The sequence below is a fragment of the Pezoporus flaviventris genome, unplaced genomic scaffold, assembly GCF_033815535.1.
Source record: "Pezoporus flaviventris isolate CSIRO_AGI_PZ_B2104156 unplaced genomic scaffold, CSIRO_AGI_Pfla_v1 ptg000006l, whole genome shotgun sequence".
NCBI lineage: Eukaryota > Metazoa > Chordata > Aves > Psittaciformes > Psittacidae > Pezoporus > Pezoporus flaviventris.
In genome coordinates, this window is record NW_026892554.1 from 10,537,733 (window position 1) to 10,560,109 (window position 22,377).

At 44.6% G+C, this 22,377-nt stretch overlaps 1 protein-coding gene across 1 annotated transcript; it reads right to left on the bottom strand.

Moving 5' to 3' along the window:
• Nucleotides 1–6,484: 6,484 nt before the first annotated feature.
• Nucleotides 6,485–20,459, bottom strand: WHAMM (WASP homolog associated with actin, golgi membranes and microtubules). Its single transcript, XM_061446859.1, has 10 exons — nt 19,875–20,459; nt 16,719–16,892; nt 15,312–15,462; nt 14,635–14,804; nt 13,779–13,944; nt 12,663–12,850; nt 11,151–11,237; nt 10,975–11,070; nt 10,051–10,606; nt 6,485–7,292 (listed from the first exon to the last, which is right to left on the bottom strand). The coding sequence occupies exons 1-10, from the start codon at nt 20,412–20,414 to the stop codon at nt 7,006–7,008; spliced, it is 2,415 nt and encodes an 804-aa protein (XP_061302843.1). The 5' UTR covers nt 20,415–20,459; the 3' UTR covers nt 6,485–7,005.
• Between the last annotated feature and the right edge of the window lie 1,918 nt (nt 20,460–22,377).

A 22,377-nucleotide genomic window follows, 5' to 3' on the forward strand; every position in this document is an offset into this window, starting at 1 on the left:
GTAAAGATAATCCCTGGCTCTGAAACCTGAGAAATTGCAGTGATTCACTCTCTCCTTACACTGCGGAGGTGCCATGGTCATTAGCACAGTCATTTCAATGGGAGGGGAATGGCTTTAGAACAGGGATGAGGGAGACACACAAATGCTGTTCAAAAAACACAAGGAAAAGAGGAGCAGATGTGTTGCACTGCAGCCTGGCTCTGCTACCTCACAGCATTTAACATTTTATATGCCTTATTGGTTCAGATGAATGATGACCAGAAGAGTCCTGTGTCCTGGTCCCTCCCCAAGGTGAGTTGCAGCATCTCTTGGCAATCCACAGCTACAGCTGCCCTACTTTTCTATATCTCCTAACTGGGTACTGGAAATAGAAGTTGAACCCTCTGACCTGCAGAGGTTTTTCAAGAAATTCTGGACAATTTTCTTTAGATGGTTGCTGTAATGGATTTGATTTATACTTTCTAAATAAACTGACATCGCTGATGATAGCTGGCTTCTCTTTGGAAAAGAACCATAAAGACATGGATAGGCTATTACTGATGTACAGACCCGTGTGTTCACATGTGATAAATACATGTCAAAGCCAACACTAGCACTGATGGGAATGTGCAAACAGGGACTGAGAACCACAACATCGCAGCAAATTAATTTTGACTCCCTTTGACCTGCAGACTGGCTCATTTTGTGCAAAAAGTGGAGCAATGCTGGCATGCTTTGCTTCACACCAGGCGACTGCAGTGGGGCCCAGTAGGCTCAGCAGACCTGTGTCATGGGAAAACATTGCTTGTCTCTAGACGCCTGCTTCACTTCTGGTCCAGATGTCTCCTTGCCCAGTTTAAAGCTAATTACAGCCATACAGATGACTGCAGCCCTGCTAGACTGCCATTCACATCACCATAGGGAATAGCGCTGCTGCAGCTGGCAGTTATATGGCAGGGATGGAGACTGGTCCACAGAGCCAGCCCCATTTCAGCACGGGGGGACCCTGCCCTTAGGGGAGCAGGCAGAGGCATTGGTGCTCACCGTGAGCAATGCCGGGAGGGAACAGAATTGCCTTGTACACACAGGCTGTGTCCCCCTGGCATGCAGCTCTTTTCCCTGCAGCAGATGTTTCCCCGAGTGTTTTTACACGTGCAAAGTGTTCCTTTCGGCACAGCAGAGGGGATGCACTTCCACCTCACCCCTGGGCCTCCACGCTCCTGCACCTTTCAGCGTTTCTGTTCCCATGCAGCAGGCCTGCCGGCTCGGGAGGGAGGGGACGGAGCTGAGCTCCCTGTGTAGGCTGCAGGAAGCGTGGGCACTTAATCCGATTTCGTTGTCACCTCTGTTTCACAGGCAGAGACTGTGGGACGGGCAGTGACTCGCTGATGAGCGCTGCTGATGAGCACGCTGATTCGAGCGTGTCTCCAGGAGTGGGACACGTTCATTCTGTCACCCCCAGAGTCTGCGCTGCCCACTGCCACGGTGCCGAGAGGCGCAGATAACCACGCCGCTGGTGTCGGAGCCGGCTTTCAACCCCTTCTCCGTGAGAAGAGGATGGAAACTGGGGGTGGAGCAGAGGCTGCCGCTCAAGGACACCCATGGGAGGGTGTTCAGACTATTGCCTTGGGCTAGAAGGGAACTGCAAATGCCTTTATGACAGTAAGAATGATTAACTGACTCTTTCAAGAGGGTATAAACCCAGCCTCGCAGGAGGACATTGAGTTTCTTACCCAAGCTGCAGCCTGGCCAACATTTCCCCTAGACTGCTTGCCCTTTGGCTACAAGCAGGGCAGCGCTGCATGATGCTGTGGGTCTGGGTGAGTAAGCGCCCTTTCTGTCGGGATGCCCTTGTTCAGGGCTGGCCCTGAGTCTCAGCTACAAGACCCCGCTCATCCACAGCCCAGGGAGGATGCATCTCACCCCATCCTTAGTGCTTTGCTGGGGATCTGGGGCAGGAGGGGGCTCCAGTGGAAGATGAACAACTGTAGTTTAGCTAAATGTTTCCTGAGCAGTTTGTGGCTCACTCTTACTGCACGAGCAATGGCTTGCTAAAGACGGCTTGTTTTACAAAGCATTTTCACAAGTGGCTGAGCTGTTAATGTCACTGCTACCTGAGCAGATTTAATTGTGCTGCTGCTTGCTTTCAGCCTAGCATGACATGCTGAGAATGAAAATCACATACCTTTTTGCCAGGGAAAAAATGCCATGTTCTGGAGCAGGTTTGAGTGCATGTTTCCCACAGGGATTCATTCACATATTGTTCTGAGCTGCTTTGGCTGCCAAGGTTTGCTGTGGCATTTATTAAAAGATGCCTTCAATGCCATTCACCTTTAATCATTGTCCTGGGTTTAATTGAAACAATGTGTCCCTCTTTCCTCCCAATATCACGTTATTACGGCGTGTAGCGTGCAGATGTGCTCTCAGATGCAAACAGGAAGTCTTGTAATTAAAACCATGCTTTTCAATCAATTTCATTTTCTCCAAAGGGTGCACAGCCTTATCTACCAACCTCTTATTTGTAGAGGAGGGCTGAAAGAAGAAACATATCCCAGCTTTTTGTTAGTCCTAATGAATGCTTTCATACCGATCCTCTTTGTCCCTCTTGCTCCTGGTGTCCTGGCGCACGTGTGCATCTTTTTATTTTAAGGGATAAAAGAAGGGAATGGAAGAGTAAATGGAAATGTAACCCTATAAAGACCAGTTTAAACCTTGAGTTTTGGTAGAAACAGAAATTCAGTGGTGTTTTCCTCCTGGTTTTAACAGGAAGGCAGAGAAAGCCAAATGCCTGCAGCATTTAGGCGCTGCGTGGCTCGCACAGGCAAACAGACGGCTCATGCAGCACACCAACCTTTTCCAACCATGCATGTTAGCAAACAGCCAAGGAGAAGGATGTTGTTTCAATGGAGATAGGCTTTGGTGTTTACAACACAATTCAATATTAGGTGACATACTCTTATAGCATGATTCTAGCTGTCTGTATAGAGAAATGCCTGCAGTTCCCATGCACTGGTGGTGAGTTCCAGGCATCTTCCAGCTTTGGGTTCATTCTCCATCCTTTGTGCAAAGAGCAGTAACTCCATGACCTGCTGATGGGGTGAGTTGTTGCCTGTTGCTGAGAAGCCTGTAGGGGAGAATAGGATATCTGTGTACAAGCACATTATATAGATCAGCATCAATTTCCAAACTGCATACAATTACTTCAAAGAGGCTCTTTGTACGAGCACGAGTGAAGGGAGATCCTTGCTCAAGTCCCTGTAGGATCAGTCTGGAGCAATTCAGGGTGTTCACACTCAGACCTGATTTGCTTGATTCAATGCCATTTTGCAGAAAAAAGAAAGTCAGTATCCCTCTTGTAAGACAGCCCTGAGCGAGGGGTTAGATATGGAGGAGCTTTATGGATGTTGAAAAGCAGCATGTTGACAGGAATGCTGGCAAATCCATAGCTGCACGAGCATTACCAGCTATAATCATCATGCTCTGTGCACCGGGCAACGCTGCCGTGACTCCTCTTGTGCTGTGATCAAAGCACCAGGATTTCAAGTGGAATTCTTTAAGTCAGACCAAGTAATCTTTGAATACATTAACTTTAAACCTCCTCAAAGATACCAGCAGCTGCTGTCTGGACTGCCCACATCACAGTGAAGGAGAACACCAGCCACAGCAATACTCATTTACAGACATTGATCTCTTTACCTCATTAGCAAATCTGTGCATTAACTTTCTACAGCCAGACAGCTGTGTTTTCAGTTTAAACAAATCAGTTTCTGTAGCTGGACAGTCAGGGCAGACTATTCCCACAGAGGGATTCATTTGCTAGCCCAGAACGAAACTTCAAGAGGGGCATTAAATGTCAAAAAGCTGTTGAAGCGGTTTATCAGGTTAATACTAATCCAGTGCTGTAGAGCTGGTCATCACGGAGCCAGCCCACCACTCCAGTTTCTCCCATTTTGTCCATCAGCCCTTGCACACTGCTGAAAGCAGCATCACCGAACCTCCCTAGCATGCTGAGGCGCAAAGGCACCCGATGAAGCCTGAGCTCAAATCTAGATTGACGCCTGTCTCCTCTTGATACTCATAGATGGCTTCTCTTGAGAGCCCCATCAACCTGGAGTAACTCAGCCTCACAGCACCGGGACTATTTCCTACCCACCATTTCCTCCACAGCTCTGCACTGGTGGCACAGGGCAGACCATAGTCAAAGCTAAAATCTGAGGGTGAGTCAGTAAGAGTCTTTTCAGCCTTCCTACATGTGGGCATCTCTCCGAAAACGAGCTGCGGCTGCCCGTACTGAGCAAACTGCGCCTCAAGGCAGTAGGAGGAGCTCGCATGCACCCGCAGGCCACAGGTTGCGGACCTCTCCCTGCAATACCAGCAGCACCCCGGGGTTTATTTATCTAACCTGCTCTTAAAGATTGCCAGTGACAAAAACTCCACCACCTCCTCAGACAGTCTGTCCCTGCACCTTCCTGCTTTGTTAGAAAGGTTTTGCTACTGTTACCCTGAGTCCTTCCAGCTATCATTAAGCCCTTTATCTCCCTGTGAGCACGCAGAACAAATTACTCCCTTCCTCTCTTCAGCAGCCTCTTGTGTTTGAAAGCTGCTCTCTCATCTTCTCTTCCTTAGGTTAATGCCAGTGCTTTTGGTGTTTTCTCTGGCCATGTTTCTGATGTCCAGGAATGCTGGTGCTCCAGCGGCTGCCTCTCACCAGGAGCTGTGCCCTTGAGAAAGACAGGACCCTCATGGCACTGCAGCTGTGCAGGGGCTGCTCTGCATCCTCGGAGCCAGCTTCCCATTAGGACACATCTCTGCTGAGTAGTATTCTTTACATTTTGGTAGTGAACCAGAGGGTGAATATATCTGATAGAGGTGGAATCTTCCACACCAACCAGAAAATTGCTGCAGCACATTTTCCATGGAGCAGGCCAGGCAGCAAATGAAGTGAGATTCAGAAAATGAGTGGGTTCACACAGTTTCTGAGCAGCCTTTTAAGGACATTTCTCAGCCTGGGATGTAGAAAGCTCTGCTACACACCTGAGATCAGCCCCCAGCAGGGGGGGGTTGCAAAAGAAAATTCTAGGGAAGGAGAACACACTGCCCACTGTCACTGTTACTCAGATGGCCTCTCCTGAATAAAATCTGCTGTTAAACATGAAAGCTGTATGATTAGTTGGAGAAATTGCAGCTCACTTATTCTGTGCATACCTTAACAGCTGCATTTAACTTACCAGCACTGTAGCTGAAAATTCAACCATAATAATAAACAGCAAAGGGCTCTGCCCTGGACTCTGAGCTGCCACTTGGCAAGAGGTACCAGCCATGGGAAGGCAGCTGAGCCTCTGCGCCCTTTTGCTCAGCTTTAAATAACCACAGCACTAAAGAGCACAGTCTGGAAGGGGGCAGTCCTCAGCACCAGCCTTTCTGCCCTGCCTGTGCCTCTGAACACCCCCCTCTGCCCATGGTATTCTTGGGGAAAAGGACTAGATTCTCAAAGGGCCATATTCTGTTTTCTACTTCCAATCTATGGGAAGCATGCATGCTGAAGCCTGAACGTGCAGTGAATTCACCCCTGCTCCCTGCAGGTCAGCACAGACATCACATCAGAAGCTTTAAGAACTGACCTGTGCTGCTGCTGCTGCCTTTGTCTCCATTTGGTTTGATGGCAGTAGACAAGAAAAAGGTCATTTCTTTCTGACTTCCGAACAACACTAGGTGCTGATACAGTAAAAAATGAACCCCCAGCTGCTGCTTCTCCCATACATATTTATTGTGCTGATTAAACAGATTTGCTATTCTATAGTAAAACAGGGAACTAAAGCACTGGATTTGCAATTTTGTTACCAAATTACAATTCATAAATATTTGAGAAAATAAGGGCATTTACATATACCATTAGTGAGAAAGCACAGTTGCTGTGTAGCTGTCACTTGCTATCAAAAGCCAGAATACCATGGGCTAAGTGCTTAGTTCACAGCTGCACCCTAAAATGACAGCACACTGAATCCACTCCTTCCATCAGGATGTATTTTTATTAAGGGTCAGTATGAACTCCAAAAGAAACTTTGAATCTTTCTTTATCACTATCCACCCAGAAACAGTCCCTAAATTGAATGTAGCTGAGTCTTAAATAGTCAGGTCACAGGCACAATGCACATACCTGACATTTATAAGGCTATCAGGTAATTTAAATTCATGAGAGTAGCTATAAACATGTATTGAGGTGCTCAGTGGAGAAATGCAGCTCTGTGTTTCAGGGTTAGATCCCAGAAAATATTACATACAAGATTTTGGCTCTTTCCTGCCAATGGTTCCTTCTAGATGTAGGAAAAATATCTAGCATTTAAAAATATTCTGTATTTAAGTGTCCAGCTAGAAAGTAAACTTTTCAGTAATTACTACAATAGTATTTATTTCAAACTTAATGCTGAATAGGAAAATTAGTATGATCAACCCTATTCGTAAACACACACCTTATAAGAAAATGATAAATGGAGTATCCATGGAGTTATTTGAGAGTGAGCTGTATTAGACAAACAAAACGTTAAAGAATTTTCTGGACAATGGAGGTAGGAATGAGAGGTTCCAGATTATGCAAGGTTTTCTGGTCTGCCTCTGTCACCACAGATTTGGTTCTGCTTCCACCTGACAAAACAGACTTTCAGTTATCACTCTTTAAACTTCATTGTGATAGCATTACCTATTGTGTAGTAACAATATAAACAATGTACATTTCAATCCAACATTTCAGCTGGTCTTCAGATAGTTGAAGTGAAAACCCTACAAGGTTGAGCCAGAAATACCTATTAATGCAAGCACAATTTGGAGCACGATTTCTCACATAAAAGTAAGAATCTGCAGGTCCTATAGAAATTCAATAGGATTCTTTTACTTTACTAGACATTTTGGACTATGAAAAGAGCACTCACACAACCACACTGTTCTTCCATTTTGAAAGAGACAGTCTTCTACAATGTGCAAAATGAGACACACACTGTTCCAGTCAGTAAGTCTATCTCGCCGAGCTGGCTAGCTGTCCCATTCTCCATTATACTGATCATTGTTTTCTTCTTCTTCAGAATCAGCAGACACTTTCTTAATTCTCTGGATGGCTGCCTTAATGCTTCTCTCAAAATCATTAGGGGGTCCTTTACTGACATCTTTCTCAGTATGTCGATTCACTTTTCTCAGTTTAACTCCCTGCCTTATAGCAGAGAGGATGCTGTCCTTCACAGAGGCATATGGATCTGGCTGTTCCACTTTGCGAAGATGAACTTCACTGCGTTTTAGAGAAGCCAAAACCTCATCCATGGAACCTGCAACAGATAAATTTATTGTTACCAGAAAAAACAAGACAACCACACTTAGAGGTATAAAACCCTACCCAAGTGTTCAGGGTTCTTCCTTTTGTCTTTGCTACAGACAGGAAAAATAGTCTGTTCTGGCACAGATGCTTTCAAGCTTCTGCAGCACCAGGCTCTGGAAGTGCTTTTAAAAAGCAGTTAAAGCTTTTATATCTTGAATTGAGAATCCAATGCCTCTTTAACATTATACAAGGTTGTGCTCTATGGAAGAAATTATACACAAAGGAGGATGCTTCTTTTTTATTACAACTTTATGGGCTTTCAAAAAAAAAAATTCACTGCACCAAAAAGTCTCTTGTATTCTGCATTAGAAACGATCTACCATTCCTCCTAGCTTGCTCAGATGCCTGCTGGGACTGTCAATTGCATTTCTGCTCAGCCAAGAGAAAAATGAAAAGATTTGAGTAGAAGGGCTTGAAACTGCACCACTGAAGTCAGTGGGAGCCAGATCAGACCCTAAGCAGGCAGCCAGGCAGATCTTTTCTGTATAGACTTAAAATATAATTCCCATTTTACAACATGATTTAAATCTCAGGCGTATGTTTCTGAACTTCAGCCCACAAAGGACACCATACTGAGAGCTTCCACTAGTTCTCTTTATACATGCTGTAATTTGCGTTTTACTCCTTCTGTTAGATTCTTTGTTGCTAGCTTCAGACTGCTGGACAGGGAGGAAAGTTTCCCAGGACAGCAGTCGACTCCTACAGCCACAGGTCCAGACCATCTGTGCCTCACAGCTGGAAGTATTCTTGCAATTTACAGTACCTAAGATTATGTGATTAACATCAAGCATTTGAAACGTAACATTCTGCTAAATCTTGTGGTACCTTCAGAGACTGAAATGTCAGAAAAGATCAAGCAAAGATGCACCAAGCCTTCAAGTAAGAAAGTCTTAAGTCTATTGATCAAATGGGCTGCCTGGTAACAGCCTAGCTAGACTAACAAATTGTAAGAGAGGCTCCCCTTGGAAAGTATGTTAACTCACTACAGACAGTATTTTCAACACCAGAATATTAGAGTCTCCTGGCTTTTCATGTACAAAGACATGAGTAGCTCATGTGTAACTAAAACCAACCCATTTACAAAGCTGTTTCAGTAAGTTCCTGTGGCAGTATTTTACCAATTACTATTACAGCAATTAACAAGCTGGTTTTCTTCATGAAATAGGTGTAAACAACCAAGCAGATCTGTCCAATAAAGACTTCAATAAACTAAAAAGGATTTTTCTTATCCAAAAATAATGAAAGGACATCAACATTATGCTGTGAATGGTAGTAAATAAAGGCTGTTCCAGTAGCAATCAGATTACTCTGGTGTACAACTTCTGTTACTAATCAAAGCTTCTTCAGACTGTCTGTGGTAGAGTTATTCCACAGACCTCTCAGACTGAAGACCTCACACTAGTCCACTGGATGCACAGTAGTTCCTCATGGTAACCTGACTGTGTCTCAGCCCTTCAACTGCTTGTACTTCCAGCTCATACTGAAAAGGCTGAACTTTCCTTGGTGTTTCTGCCTGTGGATTGCCTCTTAACTGAGAGGGTACAAAGACTGCTTAAGACTAATCACAAAACATCTGAAAAGGAAAAGGAAAGTACCACATTTAAAGACATGCTTCATTCTAGCAAAAGCTCCACTGAAAAATGACAATAAAAAATTGCTGCTTCCAACTCAGATCAATCTCCCTGACATAGTCAAAATATCTGCCTGCTTTAGAGATAAAAATAAGCCTGTTCGGATGTAACCACTGCAGCCTTGGCAGGCTGCTGAGCTCTATTCTCATTCAAACTACTGTTTCAATTGCTGAGTTCAGCCTCCACTTACTTACACCTGCATGATCTTGCTAACAAAGGAGAGGTATAACAGAATTTTTGCCCTGGGGATGTTAGTACACCAAAGCTATCCATCTGCCCTTCAAATTCTGGTTGACTTCTGCATTAATTCTCTTAAGAAACCTCCATCTAGAAACCAGATGAATTTTAAGTGGACACAGTCTGTGCATACCTTACAATGCAAACAGCCCAACTGCTAGCTCTGTAGTACATAAATCAAGAACATTCAGGTGTAGCCTTAGTAGAACTACGGATTCGCCTACAGTGATCTTCTCACTGGGCAGGTGATTAATCCTCAACTAAAATACCACCTTCAGTTCACAAGTTGTAAAACTGTGGCAAGAACTAACCTGGTGGTAAAAGTTGCTTCTCACCAAACAACATTAATAAACCCCCTCTCCTTGGAATTTCTTCTGACACCTTCCAACCTCTTACAGCAATGGGATTTTCAGTGTCACGAGAAATTCAGCTCCTGAATCAAGATCTCCACAGAACAAGTACTGCTGTGATTAAGTATGGTTTAAACTAACTTGTAGGGCTGTACTTTATAGGATTACAGCAGAGATGCAAAAGTCCTAAAATACTGACCTGTCCCATTTGACAGCAGTCCCCAAAAAATGCTCCAGTCACACTCCCCGAGTGTCAGGACCCTGTGAAGTGTATCACACAGGATACACAAACCATTGTTACTCATTTAATATCCTGAGTTATAGTCAGTGTTACTGTACATGGTTTCTTAAGACTCAGTTTTCCAAGAGCACAGTCTTGCTTCTCTTAAGCAAGACTGCACACTATTCCTGTCCAGAGCCAGAGGGAAGAAGAACAGAAAAATACAGGAAACGAGATAAAAAATAAAGACACCAGTGTGAGCCTTCTTACCTATGCAATCATTTATAGACCTTCTGGATGAGTCATCCTGTTTGTGCAGTGCAGGGCTTTCTGTGGGGTTATCGGAGCTGAGGGGAAGTGGTTTATCCAGTGTCTTTAACTGAAGAGGTAGGGGGGGAGGGGGGGGAAGATGGCATTGGAAAGGTAAGGGAGGAGGTGAGGGAGGTAGGGGAGGTGGGGGAGGAGGGAGCTCAAGAGGTAAGAGGGGAGGTGGGGGAGAAGGGGGCAAAGGAGGAGGAGGTGGAGGAGGTGGTGGTGATGGCGGTGAGGCTGCAGAGTCCGTCAATCCCTCACTGTGCTTCTGTTCCTCTGTGTCAGCATGAATGACAAGAATCTGGACAGGGGTATCTGGTGGAGTATTTTGTTGCAAAGCTTTTGATTCCTGGGCTTCTACTAGCAGTATACTCTTTGGCTGCTCTGGAGCTGCCCTGGCTCTCAGCGAAGGTGGAGGGGACCGTACTGCAACCTGCTGAGTGATGCTTCGTGGCAACTTGGGACTGAGAGGCAGAGGACGAGATGTTTTCAGAACAACATGAGCTGGACACTTCTGTAAAACAAATCATGAGGCAGGAGGTCACATCTCCATTGGACTGGCCAAAACATCAGCCCCTAAAAGAGGCAAAAAGCCATAGAGTACAGACCTGTACCATTCACCTACTAAAGCAGAAAATTCAACCCTGAACAAATTTAAATGAATATCATTGTATTTCTTTCAAAGCCATTTCCTCATGTTCTTTGCAATGGGTTCTGCAACTGGAAACTTATCGTTAGTGGATTTAACCCTCTTGACATATTACATGCAACCCTATTTTAGGCTATCCAAACAGTTGTCTCTGATTTGGACCATGAGCTATAGCTACTTTTCGTTGTCATGTTTTGACACCATTTAGGACTACTGTAGTTTACAGTACTTACCTCCCTGAATGCTTTCAGCCTCTCCAGTGTTTTCTGACGTTCCTGGCTTATCCACGCTTTTTTCTTTTTCTCCTCTTCTTTTTGCTTGTCTCTCTTCTGCATTAAAACACAAGTGAGTCATAGTGTGTGAAAACATGCAACTACCAGGTTCTCCAAGACTGCTATTCAGTACTCACTATCTGTATGCTGTGATGCTGCTGGAAGCGTTTTTTGCTCTCTTCTGCCTGTTGCAACCTCTGCCGATGGTTTGTTTCACACTGATCCTGGTAGAAAACAAGAATTCATGCAACCCTTGGTTAGCTCACTTTTACTGTGCATCATCTATGCCATTAACTCCTGCGTGCAAGCCACTAAACAGTGACCAAGGCTGAGTATTTGTCTCTGCCAAGGATGGCTAAGCTCAACTAGTGGCAGATGTGAGACCCTGAAAGTGAAGTCTGTGGGACTCCTTCATGACTAAAGCCAGTGGAATTTTTTGCTCTCCTAACTAGTGATAGGGTTACTCATACTGCAGAGGAAACATACCCAGATCTGAACCAATCCCTCTGTCTTACACTTAAGCTAAAAACAAGAGAAAAAGATCGGGGGAAGGCAGAAACGAGATCTGAAGAAATTTCACCCAGGTACCAGCTGGAGGGAAGGTGCAAAGACATGAAGAAGGCAGCAAGAGGGAAGTTAGCAGGGCATAACAAAAATGCAAGGCTACTTTCTCAAGGACAAAAGCCAGGGAAGCAGAAGCAAAGGTCTGGGAAGCACAATGAATGCCTAGCAGGGGCTCCTTCTGTTAGTAACAAGTGCTGCAGAGAAGCTGCAGGCTTCAGTATCTTCCCTGGGAGTCGCTAGTTGTCACTGTACAGAGGGGGATTATCCACATGGCTGGGCAAGCATTTGCAAATCATCTGGTATTTGGCTTCAGTGTTATGTAACCAAGAGACAGCAATTAAGTGAATGAAAACAGAAGCAAAGGAAGTGTCTGCCGAGGAAGCAGTTGCAAGCAACAGACAATGATGGCTCACAAAACATTTCCAGTATCATTCCCATTTTGTCCAGGCTAGTGATAAGTAAAAGGCCTGACAGATGGGAGCCTAAGCTCTGCTCCCTACCCCAGCAGGACTGTACAGGTGTAAGGTAAGCTCAGCTCACTGGGAAGGTTAAGAATCAATTGTGATTTCACTTGTGTCTTTTTCATGCTCTACTCTGAATGGGAAACAACGGAAAAAACTGCCCCTTGCACAGAACTGAGAGGCTGGATAGAGAATTACAGCAGTTAAATTTTCCCCTCTCTCCCATTCAAGGGTAAAGTATCTCTGTGTGAGCTGTTTTGTCACTGCAGCTTCCTTCCTTGCAGGCCAGGTTTCCTCCTGTACTGCAGCTGCTTTGTGAAGGCTGCCAGGGCAAAGCTCCAGCTGACTACAGCAGAGCTCTGGTGAGGTTTAGGTGATAAGGGAACCCCTCCTGGGTCACCCCCATGTAAGTTTGTGCTGCCTTAATAAGCTAGAGAGGTACTTGCACCACACAGTGGAGTGTAAAGTTGACTTAAAATCACATGGCCCCTCTCTCTGGACACGTTGACACTGAGTCACTTTGTATGCTCCACCCAAAGTTTCCCTAGTTGCTTCCTGTCCGTGCCTTGTGAGTCAAGATATCAGCTAAAAAAAAAAAATGCACATCTCCAGGACTGCATTTACTTTTTTGTTCCTGAGGTAGGCTCTCCTCGCACAGACAGTCCCACGCTTTGTCTCCAACTGCTTAGTCTTCTGCCTCAGCATCGTCATTTCTGACAAGTTAGCGTAATGTTGTCCCATTGTCTGTTCAATGACCTTGAGCTCCTCAGGATTTTCACATGTATCATAGTAAACAACTTCATCCTGTTTCTCTAAAAAGGCATTTGGCATTTTTTTAAAAACCCCCAAATTGCCACAGTTATTTAAACATTTAAAGAGCTAATGACATTTTAAAAGCCACTGAAGGCAGTGAGTTAGTTTATTAGAACATGTAATGCTCCAGAGCCCAGCTTGGTCTTTCAAAGTCCTACACAAACATGTCATGTTACTCACAGGGGTGCTTTGCAGGATCAAATTTATGCTGTTAGCATTTGTTGTTATTTAGCTTCCTCTTTCAAATGTCTCTCTGTGCTTTAACTCCTACTTTCAGCAACTAGAGTTTTCCTGAAAATTGAAGACTGTTCTGATGAACACTGGGTGACTTATTTTACTATTTACCAGGTTGTAATTACGCAACAAGCGGGAGCAATGTTTACATCACAAAGTACACAGTAAGCACCAATAAACATAAACAAGACCGGTGCCTAATTTGATCATAAACATGTTAACAAAGAGACACTGAAACAGGAATACAGGAGTACTCAAGTACCATCTATCGATAACCACCTATTTTTGTCATTGCAGGATGTAATCTTGTAATTTCTACATGTTAAATTATAACAGATTTGTGATGCATTTCAGGACCCATTTCAGCAGGTCATGAGATCCAAAGTTTCTATGCATAGGCAATAAGTTATTCCATATGCTGGACCAGTGCATGCACGTATCACAGTTGCTGTCAGTATTAGTGAACAGTGTAGCTTTTTTTCTTTCAACTTATGTTATCAAACTAGCATCCAATTAGTCAGATGACAAAATATCAGATGGTGCCATGGCATCAGTGGTTCCCAGTGATGCTTTCTACTATTGAGACCTGAGCAACGATAATAAAATGGTTTTGTTTTTTTTTGTTAAATGAGAACAGAGCAGGCTACATCACTCCTGTTTTGAATATGTGCTTAAATATTTGTTTCTTCTTACCTTGAATCTGTCTCCTTAAAGTGTCTGTCTGTACAATAAGCAGCATCTCTTCATGTTTCAATATTTCAAGCTGTACATTATACAATTCCAGCTGTACTTCATAATACTGTACTTCCAGCTCCTCCACTACAGTTAAGTTCTCTTCTTGTTCACTGAGGTTCTCCATCTGTGTTTATAGAAAATAGAAAGCATTAATAACAAAATATACAACATGAAACATGCATGGATGCACAAGTACCTGCACAGAGCCTGGCCTAACTGGCAGCTACTTAGATGCTTTGGTATGGAAAACAGCAGAATGTTAGAAACGGCTTGGAGCAGAAACTCAGAGGAGCAGAAAGTCTTATTTACCTAAACTGTAATTTTATCTTAACTCTACCAGGAAAGACTTCACTATAATCCGCACAAACAATACTGCTCCTGAAAACAATCGTATATGGTACAGCACACTACTCTTGAAAAATAAATCAGATCTTCTTAGCAGCAGTTAGATGCCATCAAATCAAGAACATCAGGAGATTAAAATTAAGTATCTTTATTTTGCAGTGTTGTCTGAAAATAATATCTAGTCCTTGTCTCCCTAAAACTAACAATTTTAAATGTTAGTATCACAAACCCTAACATCGCACCTGAACTGTAAAAGCATGTATCTTAACTTCTGCTCAGTGTCCCGAACAGGCAGGAGAAGTTTTAAAAGAAACTGGAGACGTGCATTTTTCCGCAACTTAAAGCCATGTTGAAAAGCTAAGCCGTATCACGGACAAAGACTGAAAGTTTATATCCATGAACATTTTGGTAGATTTTGACCAGCACTTCACACAACAGTGACAGAAAAGACAGCTTCACAAGGTCTTACATTTTTCTGAATGCCAGCTCTCTTGTGTTTCAGGCACAACTCTCTAGCCCTCAGATGCTGAAGAGTTTCTTTAGCTAACATACATTTCAGGTTTTCTAGTCGTGGCAAAGCCGATGCCCAGGTGGCTTTACCAAATCTCTCCTGATCTTGTTCCATCTGTTTGTGCATTCCTGCAGATTAAAACATTGCAGTATCATGAGAAATGCAGTCTACTAATATCCCTTGTGTGTCTCCATTATAGCTACAGTACTTTAAAATGCTGATGCTATTAAACAATTTCTGAAGGTTCTTTAGAAATTTCAAGACTAAAAGGTTATATTTATTTTATATATCTAAGTAAAATACTTGACTATACCATGGCAATACGCAGGGTTACACAGCAATTCGCTCCTTGAGGCCTGCATATCAAGCATTAAATGTGTACATGGTTTCTGTTCAAAACCTTGCAGCCATAAGTCTCAGGCCTTGATAATATTTGTATGCAAGCCAAATGCAAGCTGTAAACCAAATTGGTTATAAGATACAAATCTTAAGTGAATAAAATGCTTCTTTCTTAAGCTGGACACTTATCCTAACCTCAGGGTCTGCAGCGAGAGACCAACAAATGTGGTAAGAAGAGCTCTCAGTCCCTCAAATCAAGTATTTACAGAACCTTTTGTGTAAATCACTCAAATTACCTGTCAGAGCCTTTGAGGTTTCCTTGAAGTAGTTCACAGTGATATCTTGAATAGAGCACACAGCATTCTCAGCTCGCTTAGTCCATTCTTCTGCATCTTTCTGCAAAGCTTCTACTCTTCTAGGCCCCAGATTATCATACTGCAAAGATTTCTGCAAGGAAACAAAATTCCGAGATATCACCCAGTGGTGCAGCCTGCAGAGACTTTTCAAACAAGGCAGAGCATAGCGGCAAACATGACCTCTCCCTCACCTGTCACAAAGCAAATCACTACTCATGCCTATGGTATTACCTTGTTCTCATTCTCTCCGCTAACTCAGAACCTTTGCTCACCAGTCGTGACTTCACCCTAAACTTTGGATTAATTTATTTCCTAAAAAATGTTTAAACTAACCCTTAAAAATCATCTTCAACACAAGTATTTTTAGTTGTTACTAAAAGTATCTCAAACCCACTCTTCAATGTACAATGTTCTTTTCTGTTTTCCCCCATGTGTTGACAGCACATTGCCCTACCAGGTTCTTCAGTTTGGCAGTTCTTTCACACAGGAAGGGATGTAGAAAAGAAACGTAAGAGTATTTTCAAGCCCACAAAGCACACATGAGCCTAAATACTCCTTATCTTTTTTTTTTTGATAGAGAAACAAACTTTGTATAACTCCTTCCAATTTTCAGTTTAATTTTTAGTACAGCATATTGGATATTTTATTTTCAGATTTAGACATTCAGTATTCAGGAACCTCTGTCTGAACGTAAAACTGTTCTACTATTTTCAAACACACTAATAGCTCACTTTAACACTCTTTAAGGAAAAAAACAAAAACAAAAACCAAAACCAAAGTAGATGGCTGTCTTTACCAGGGGCATAATTTTCAGTATGGGCTTCCAGTTTAAGATACACAGAAAAACAAATTAAAGCAGTGACAACTGACATGTTTTAACCTGTACTTCTAGCAGATTATAGCATTAATAGAAAACTGTTTTGTGTGGTAAAGTCTCCTCTGCCTTTTCTTCTACCATCACAATTAATCTGGTGTATGAGTATTGCTGGGGGATGGCATTCTCAGTGCCACAATAAAGGCTACTTAGATCTCTGTAAATTCAGCCTACCAAAGAGAAAACCCCAGAGAGCTGGAGCTTGGGGATTCCTTTTAGCTCCTCAAAACAGAGGTAATGGGGGCACAGGTGGGAAGACAGCTGCAGTTCTATTCAAGCCAGTACCATGGATTCTGAAAATGGTTTTGCCTTGACTCAGAATTTCTCAGTCACTTTTGATGGCTTGCCAGGGGAAAAAAAGGCAGGTACAGACAGAAGTACAGAATGTTAAGTGATTTGAGTCTAAACTGCTCCAAAAGCAGCTGATGCCCTACTATGTAACTTTGCCTTTGGCTCCGTAAAGGCAGACCTACCAGGATTTCCAGCTTGTACAGTGTCGCCAGCTCTCGCATATCTCTGAAGGGCTGCAGTAAATACTGGTAGAACTGTGTTGCCATGGTGACCAAATCCTGATAAGCTTCGTCTTCTTCTTCATAAACCTTCATCAAAGCCACCATTGTGTCAGCACTTTTATGCTGCTGAAGAATCTAACGGGATAAAAGGTAAATCAGTCTCAGCTGCTTTGCGTGCTGACTGCTGACAAGCTCTGGTGGAAAGGCCCTGACATTTGTCATTCAATGAGCAGGGAAGACTTCCCTCTGCACAGAAGCCATACACCAGGCATTCAGCAGCCACCCCTAGCTGGAAATATCTTTTAATATTTCACTGTTAAAGGCACCAACTGCTGCACATTGCACTGGGAGACTCCAAGGAGTAATGTGCCTAGGGCTTCTACCACAGAAATTCCAACAGCTGTGTGCAGATGACTTTGTTGCTGCTTTTTATGAACATGAATGGGAAACTAGGGAAATCTGTGTACTGGAAAGACAAGGAAAGTATTCTTAAACTAGCTCTTGCATTGCTTCCACAATTAGTAAAGGCCTGACAGTATGAAATTAATTTCTGGATCCAGAATTGCTGACTTTGGGCATAGAAAAAAAATCAAGTTGCCATTTAAAAACAAAAACATGGAAACTGATTTCTATTCCTGATATACCCTACAGTTAAATTCCTTAAATGCAGTTAAACAAATAGATAATTTAGTTTATTCTAATCTCAGTTGTAGGGATACCACACTTTGTAAGTCTTCCATGGAAGACCTGCCTTCCTGATACACTAGTCCTTATTTAAGGTCTTTATTTGCTTCTGTGACAAAACACAAAGTGGAAAACTTCCCTCAACTGCATTTGTTTATTGGCACCAACTTAAGTGTCAAAAGATTTCCTGACAGCAGCTAGCAGAGATCATGGTGTGCTCTATCTGTCAGGACAGAGTGAGCCAGCTGAGAGAACACCACTAAGTTCCACTGAGGAAAAAAACCTGTTTGCTCACAGCTCTGTAAGGAGGGAAGGGAATAGGGGGTGTTTGGTGCTACAACAATGAGAAAAAGCATTAGAAATGTAAGCTTGACTGTGTTGCAACAGAAAAGCACTCAAGTTAAACCATGTTTGCTCTTGCCAGCTGAGCCTAGGTAAGACAGCAGAAGTAAAGTTCCCAGCTGTGGAGGCATTTTCCCAAGGAAAATCTGTTGAAGTCAGCTCAAGAGCATTTCTTACCCATCCTCCCTCCAGGCCTGGGACAGGGGAACAAGGGCATATGAACTGCAACATTTCCAATAATCCCAGAAGTCCTGTGGCCTCTTGGGCTTCCCTAGGAGCTCATGGCAGATCAGACAGTCCTAAATGTGCCTGCAGCAATTTAATAGTCTGCTTTTCTGTCCACAGTATCAAAGCCAAATAGAAACACAATAGTTCACTTCCTGGCTCCCACACTCCAAGCCAGTAGCAAGGGTCATGCTGCTCCTAGAAAATGTTTACAGCAGTTAAGAGGGGAAGTATTAGTGAAATTTCAAAGTCAATTCATGAGACAATTATTCATTACAAGGGGTTGAGGGGAGCATAGCATTTTGTCTGTTTTAGAATATAATCCTTTACACAATCTGACACTTTTCATAGAATTCTGGTTCATCACCAGCCTGACTCCTCTGGTTGATGTAACAGTATTGCACTTGGGTTTTTTACTTTGTCTTTGAACACAAAGTATGTGTTTCAAAAAAAGCATTACACATGCAAAAAAAGTATTTACACAATATTACTCTCCTCCATCTTGTACAAACACCTTTTGCATTCTTCAGAATCAACTTCCTGGCCCAGAGGATGAAGTATCTGAGAATGGCCTGGATACAAAAGGGGAATAAGGATGCTCCAATACTTAAGGCTAGCCTAGCACCGAATGAGGTAGGGTTTATGTCTTGAATCCTGTATAACTTGGTCTAGACTGCAATTAATTTGTGTCCCTGTTAGGCCTGCAAGGGCCATGAACTGTTATAATCAGTTACAGACAGTACAGCTTTTGTATACAAGACTGCATAAAGTTGATGTAAGCTACAGTTGTGGTTTTAAAGTGTCTTTCTGAAACAGTAATGTTGTTACAGCCGTGAAATAGGAAACAGAAGGCTGAAGCCAACTGTCTTTTCTCCAAAGCATGATCATTTTCATAAAATACCTTTTAGCTTACTTTGCCATGAAATAGACTGCAAAGATACTGCAAGAAACTACAGCAGCTACACACTGCTGAGCCTAAAGTATTTGTAAGCTCTCATTTTAACGTATCATTGCCTGAATTACAAGCATGTTACTAGATACCATCCCTTAAACTTATGCTTACTACAACAGGGGAAAAAAATGCAGGAACACATCTACAGCAAGAAGCAGCTTACGGCACTAAAGGGAGAAAGGACTGACAGCATTTGATCATACAATCATGACGCCAGAATTTGACACTTAACACAGTTTCTCTAACTACAAAACATCTGTTTGGCATAGGCCAATGGCCAAGTTTGTTTTTAATAAAAAACTGAGAATCCCCAAGTTAAAGAAACTAGTGCAAACAGGCAGTGCAAGACCTTCATAGGTTAGAAAATGAGAGCATGATTGCACTCTCCCTTTCAGTTTCCATCTCACCCATTGCACAACACTGCTGGATATTTTTAGCAAAGTGTTTTTTGCAGGAGCACATGCAGATTAAGTGCCCCAATGTCTTACAGAGGCTGTCCAACGGTGCTTACTCCCCACTTAATAAAGCAACACTCAAAGACTGATGACACTCAGTACCTGAGAAAGTTGACTTGCTGGTTTCCAGACAACATAAAGTGTGGGCACTACTATAAGCAAGACAACATTAGTGACTTGGTCACCCTTGCTCACATCACCCGAACATGCGACCTGAGTGACTGCAGCTCTTGCAGCAGAGGCTGCCAGACTCACACCTGCAACTCCCAGGTGACAGGCGCTAAAACAGAGCCGCACGTCCGAGCTGTGCTGCAGCACAAAGCAGTCAAGGTGGAACAACACCGAGGGGAAACTCGTCTCTTCCTGCAGCAGAGCCTGCTGCCTTCCTGCAGCGGGGCCTGCCAAGGCCGCTGCCCGGCTCAGGCCTCCCCACCCTCCACCCGGTCCCGGGACCCGTACCCGCCTCAGGGTCTCCTTGGCCCGGGCCAGGTGGCCGCGCAGGGCCTTCGCGCGGAGCTCGTGGAGACTCTCGAAATACTCATCGTCGCGGCGGCGGTCGGCGGCGAAGAGGGTGTCCAGCACCACGCGGCCGCCGCAGAGCTCCAAGGCCCAGCCCAGATAGAGCTCCAGCTCCCGGCACAGTTCCTGCACCTCGGCCTCGCTCGGCACCGTGCCTCCGGGGAACAGCACAGCCCAGAGCCCGCCGGTGGCGACGCCGGGCAGCGTGGACGGCAGCGCGGGGAACGCGGGCTCCAGGCGCGGACAGACGGCCGACAGCTGCTGGTGGACGCCGCGCAGGGCCGGCGCCGAGAAGAGACCGGCCCAGCTCTGCGGCGCCTGAGCCGCCGCCTCCGCCCGGCCGTGGCAGGTCACGGCGAAAGCGCCCTCCACGCTGTTCCAGGCCACGAGGAAGCGGAGCCGCGGCGGCGGCTGGGGCTCGGTGAAGGCGGTGTCCCGCACGGCCACCCACCCCTCCAGGCTGTCGGGCTGCGGCTCCATGATGGCGCACCCACGCAGCCAAACACAAACTGAGAGGCCTTAAAGGCACAGCGCGCACACGGCGAGGGCGCCGGACCCTCATGCTACGTCACCGGAAACTCGCGGGCCCATTGGCGGAGGTGGCCCCGAGGGGCGGGACCAAGGCGTGGCCGGGGCGGGCGGGCTCCCGTGGCTGCCCCAGAAGTAAACCCCCGAGAGGGGGTGCGGTGTGTGCAATGGCTGCGGGAAGCCCCCGGGTGTGCAAAACCCAGTGGGTTTTGTGAAATAAGCAGTTATTTCCGTGGCTAGCGGCGGGCTGGCGCACGGGCACACACAGCCCTGCGGGAAGGAGCACGGGAGTTACCTCACGGGGACCTCACCGGCATTTCAGTGCACCGCAGGGCCTGAGCCCTTGGCTACCCTGGCTAAGGCAGAGCTGCCCTGTGTCCCAGCAGTGTTTCTCCCAGCCGTCATTCCCAGGAATTCCCGGCTAAATTTCATAACTTGTTCCCTTCTCTGAGCCCAGTGAATCTTTGCATACCTCCCCCACACTTTGAAATGAGGGTGGCGGGTGGCCCCAGGCCCAGAGGCCCCTAACTGATAATATCTGCAAGTTTAACTACAGCTGACTATACAAGCACAAAGTAGCTATCAGTGGAAAGGCAAAAGAAAACGGCAAATAGCAGATCTTTGTCTTCCTTTGCCTAAGTTTCACCACAGCCAGGTAGGTTTTGTTACTCAGAAGTTATTAACAGAAATGCTTTCACTAAAGTTGCTGTGAAACTTATTCGAGGAACTGAATGCTGATGACCTTCAGCTGAACAATCGGTAAGTGTATAATCAATACAAATGTTGATGGAGAAGCACAGCTGACTTCATTGTCCTAGTAGATTTCCTCTCTAGGCAAAAGCCAGTTACTAGCTTTTAGCAGGATTTGGATTATTTTCCTCTCTCAAAAACTCCTTCTGCTTTATCATCCCACACGATAATGTCATCAATGCATTGCATTGCTCATGTTCCAGTGCAGTGTGGGTCAGTCCACGGCAGATGGTAGGGCTGTGGTTTTGACTTTCAGCCTGGGAACAATGCTGATAACACCAAATGGTCCTTCTATCAGATTGATGTCTCTCCAATTTAGAGACAAGGATGTCATGTGGGACAATGTTGAATGCTTTGCACAAGTCCAGGTAGATGACGTCAACTGCTCTACCCCTGTCCATCATACCTGAAAAATCATGGCAGTCAGGTGAAGTTCCCGACGACTGGAGAAAGGGAAATATAACCCCCACTTTCAAGAAGGGGAAAATGGATAACCCAGGATATTACAGAGCAGTCAGTCTCACCTCTGTGCCTGGCAAAATCTTGGAGCACATTCTCCTGGAAGGCATGCTAAGGCACATGAAAACCAACAAGGTGCTTGGTGACAGCCAGCATGGCTTCACTAAGGGGAAATCCTGCCTGACCAATTTGGTGGCCTTCTATGATGGGGCTACAGAACTGATGGACAGCGCAGAGTGCGAATGCAGTCCCCCACTACCACAGCGCATGGCCACAAACCACCTTGCAGTCAAATGGTGCTTGTCCTTAAGTCAATTAAGTCCTAAGGTGGTCATACTTACGATACCACCACCTCATGGGCCTCTGAGGGCAGTGGAGAGAAAAGGTGTTTTCATAAAGCCCGTATCTCTTATTCAGACCTTGTGTGCTGAATTTAATTCATAGTAAAAATGTTATATTCTAGCCGTTGGAAGCAAAGCTGACACTGCTAATTTTTCAATAAATGAAGGCTTGCAAGATAATGCTGCTTAACAGCATAAGAGCAAAAATGAGTTCTCAATTGAAAAAGTAATAAAATCTGTCTGGCAGCATAAATGTTAACATTTCAGCAAAGGCTACCTCATTTCTGTGAAAACATTTCTGCTTTGATCTCACAGCTGATGGAGGCACTGTCAGCACTAATGAGATCATGACTACATAGGTAATT

Coding starts and splice junctions, on each gene's coding strand:
- WHAMM (XM_061446859.1), bottom strand. CDS start 20,414: ATGGAGCCGCAGCCCGACAGCCTGGAGGGGTGGGTGGCCGTGCGGGAC. Junction 15,463..16,718: donor TGTACAAGCTGGAAATCCTG/GTAGGTCTGCCT, acceptor GTTTCCTTGCAG/AAATCTTTGCAGTATGATAA. Junction 10,607..10,974: donor GGCTGAAAGCATTCAGGGAG/GTAAGTACTGTA, acceptor TTTGTTTTACAG/AAGTGTCCAGCTCATGTTGT.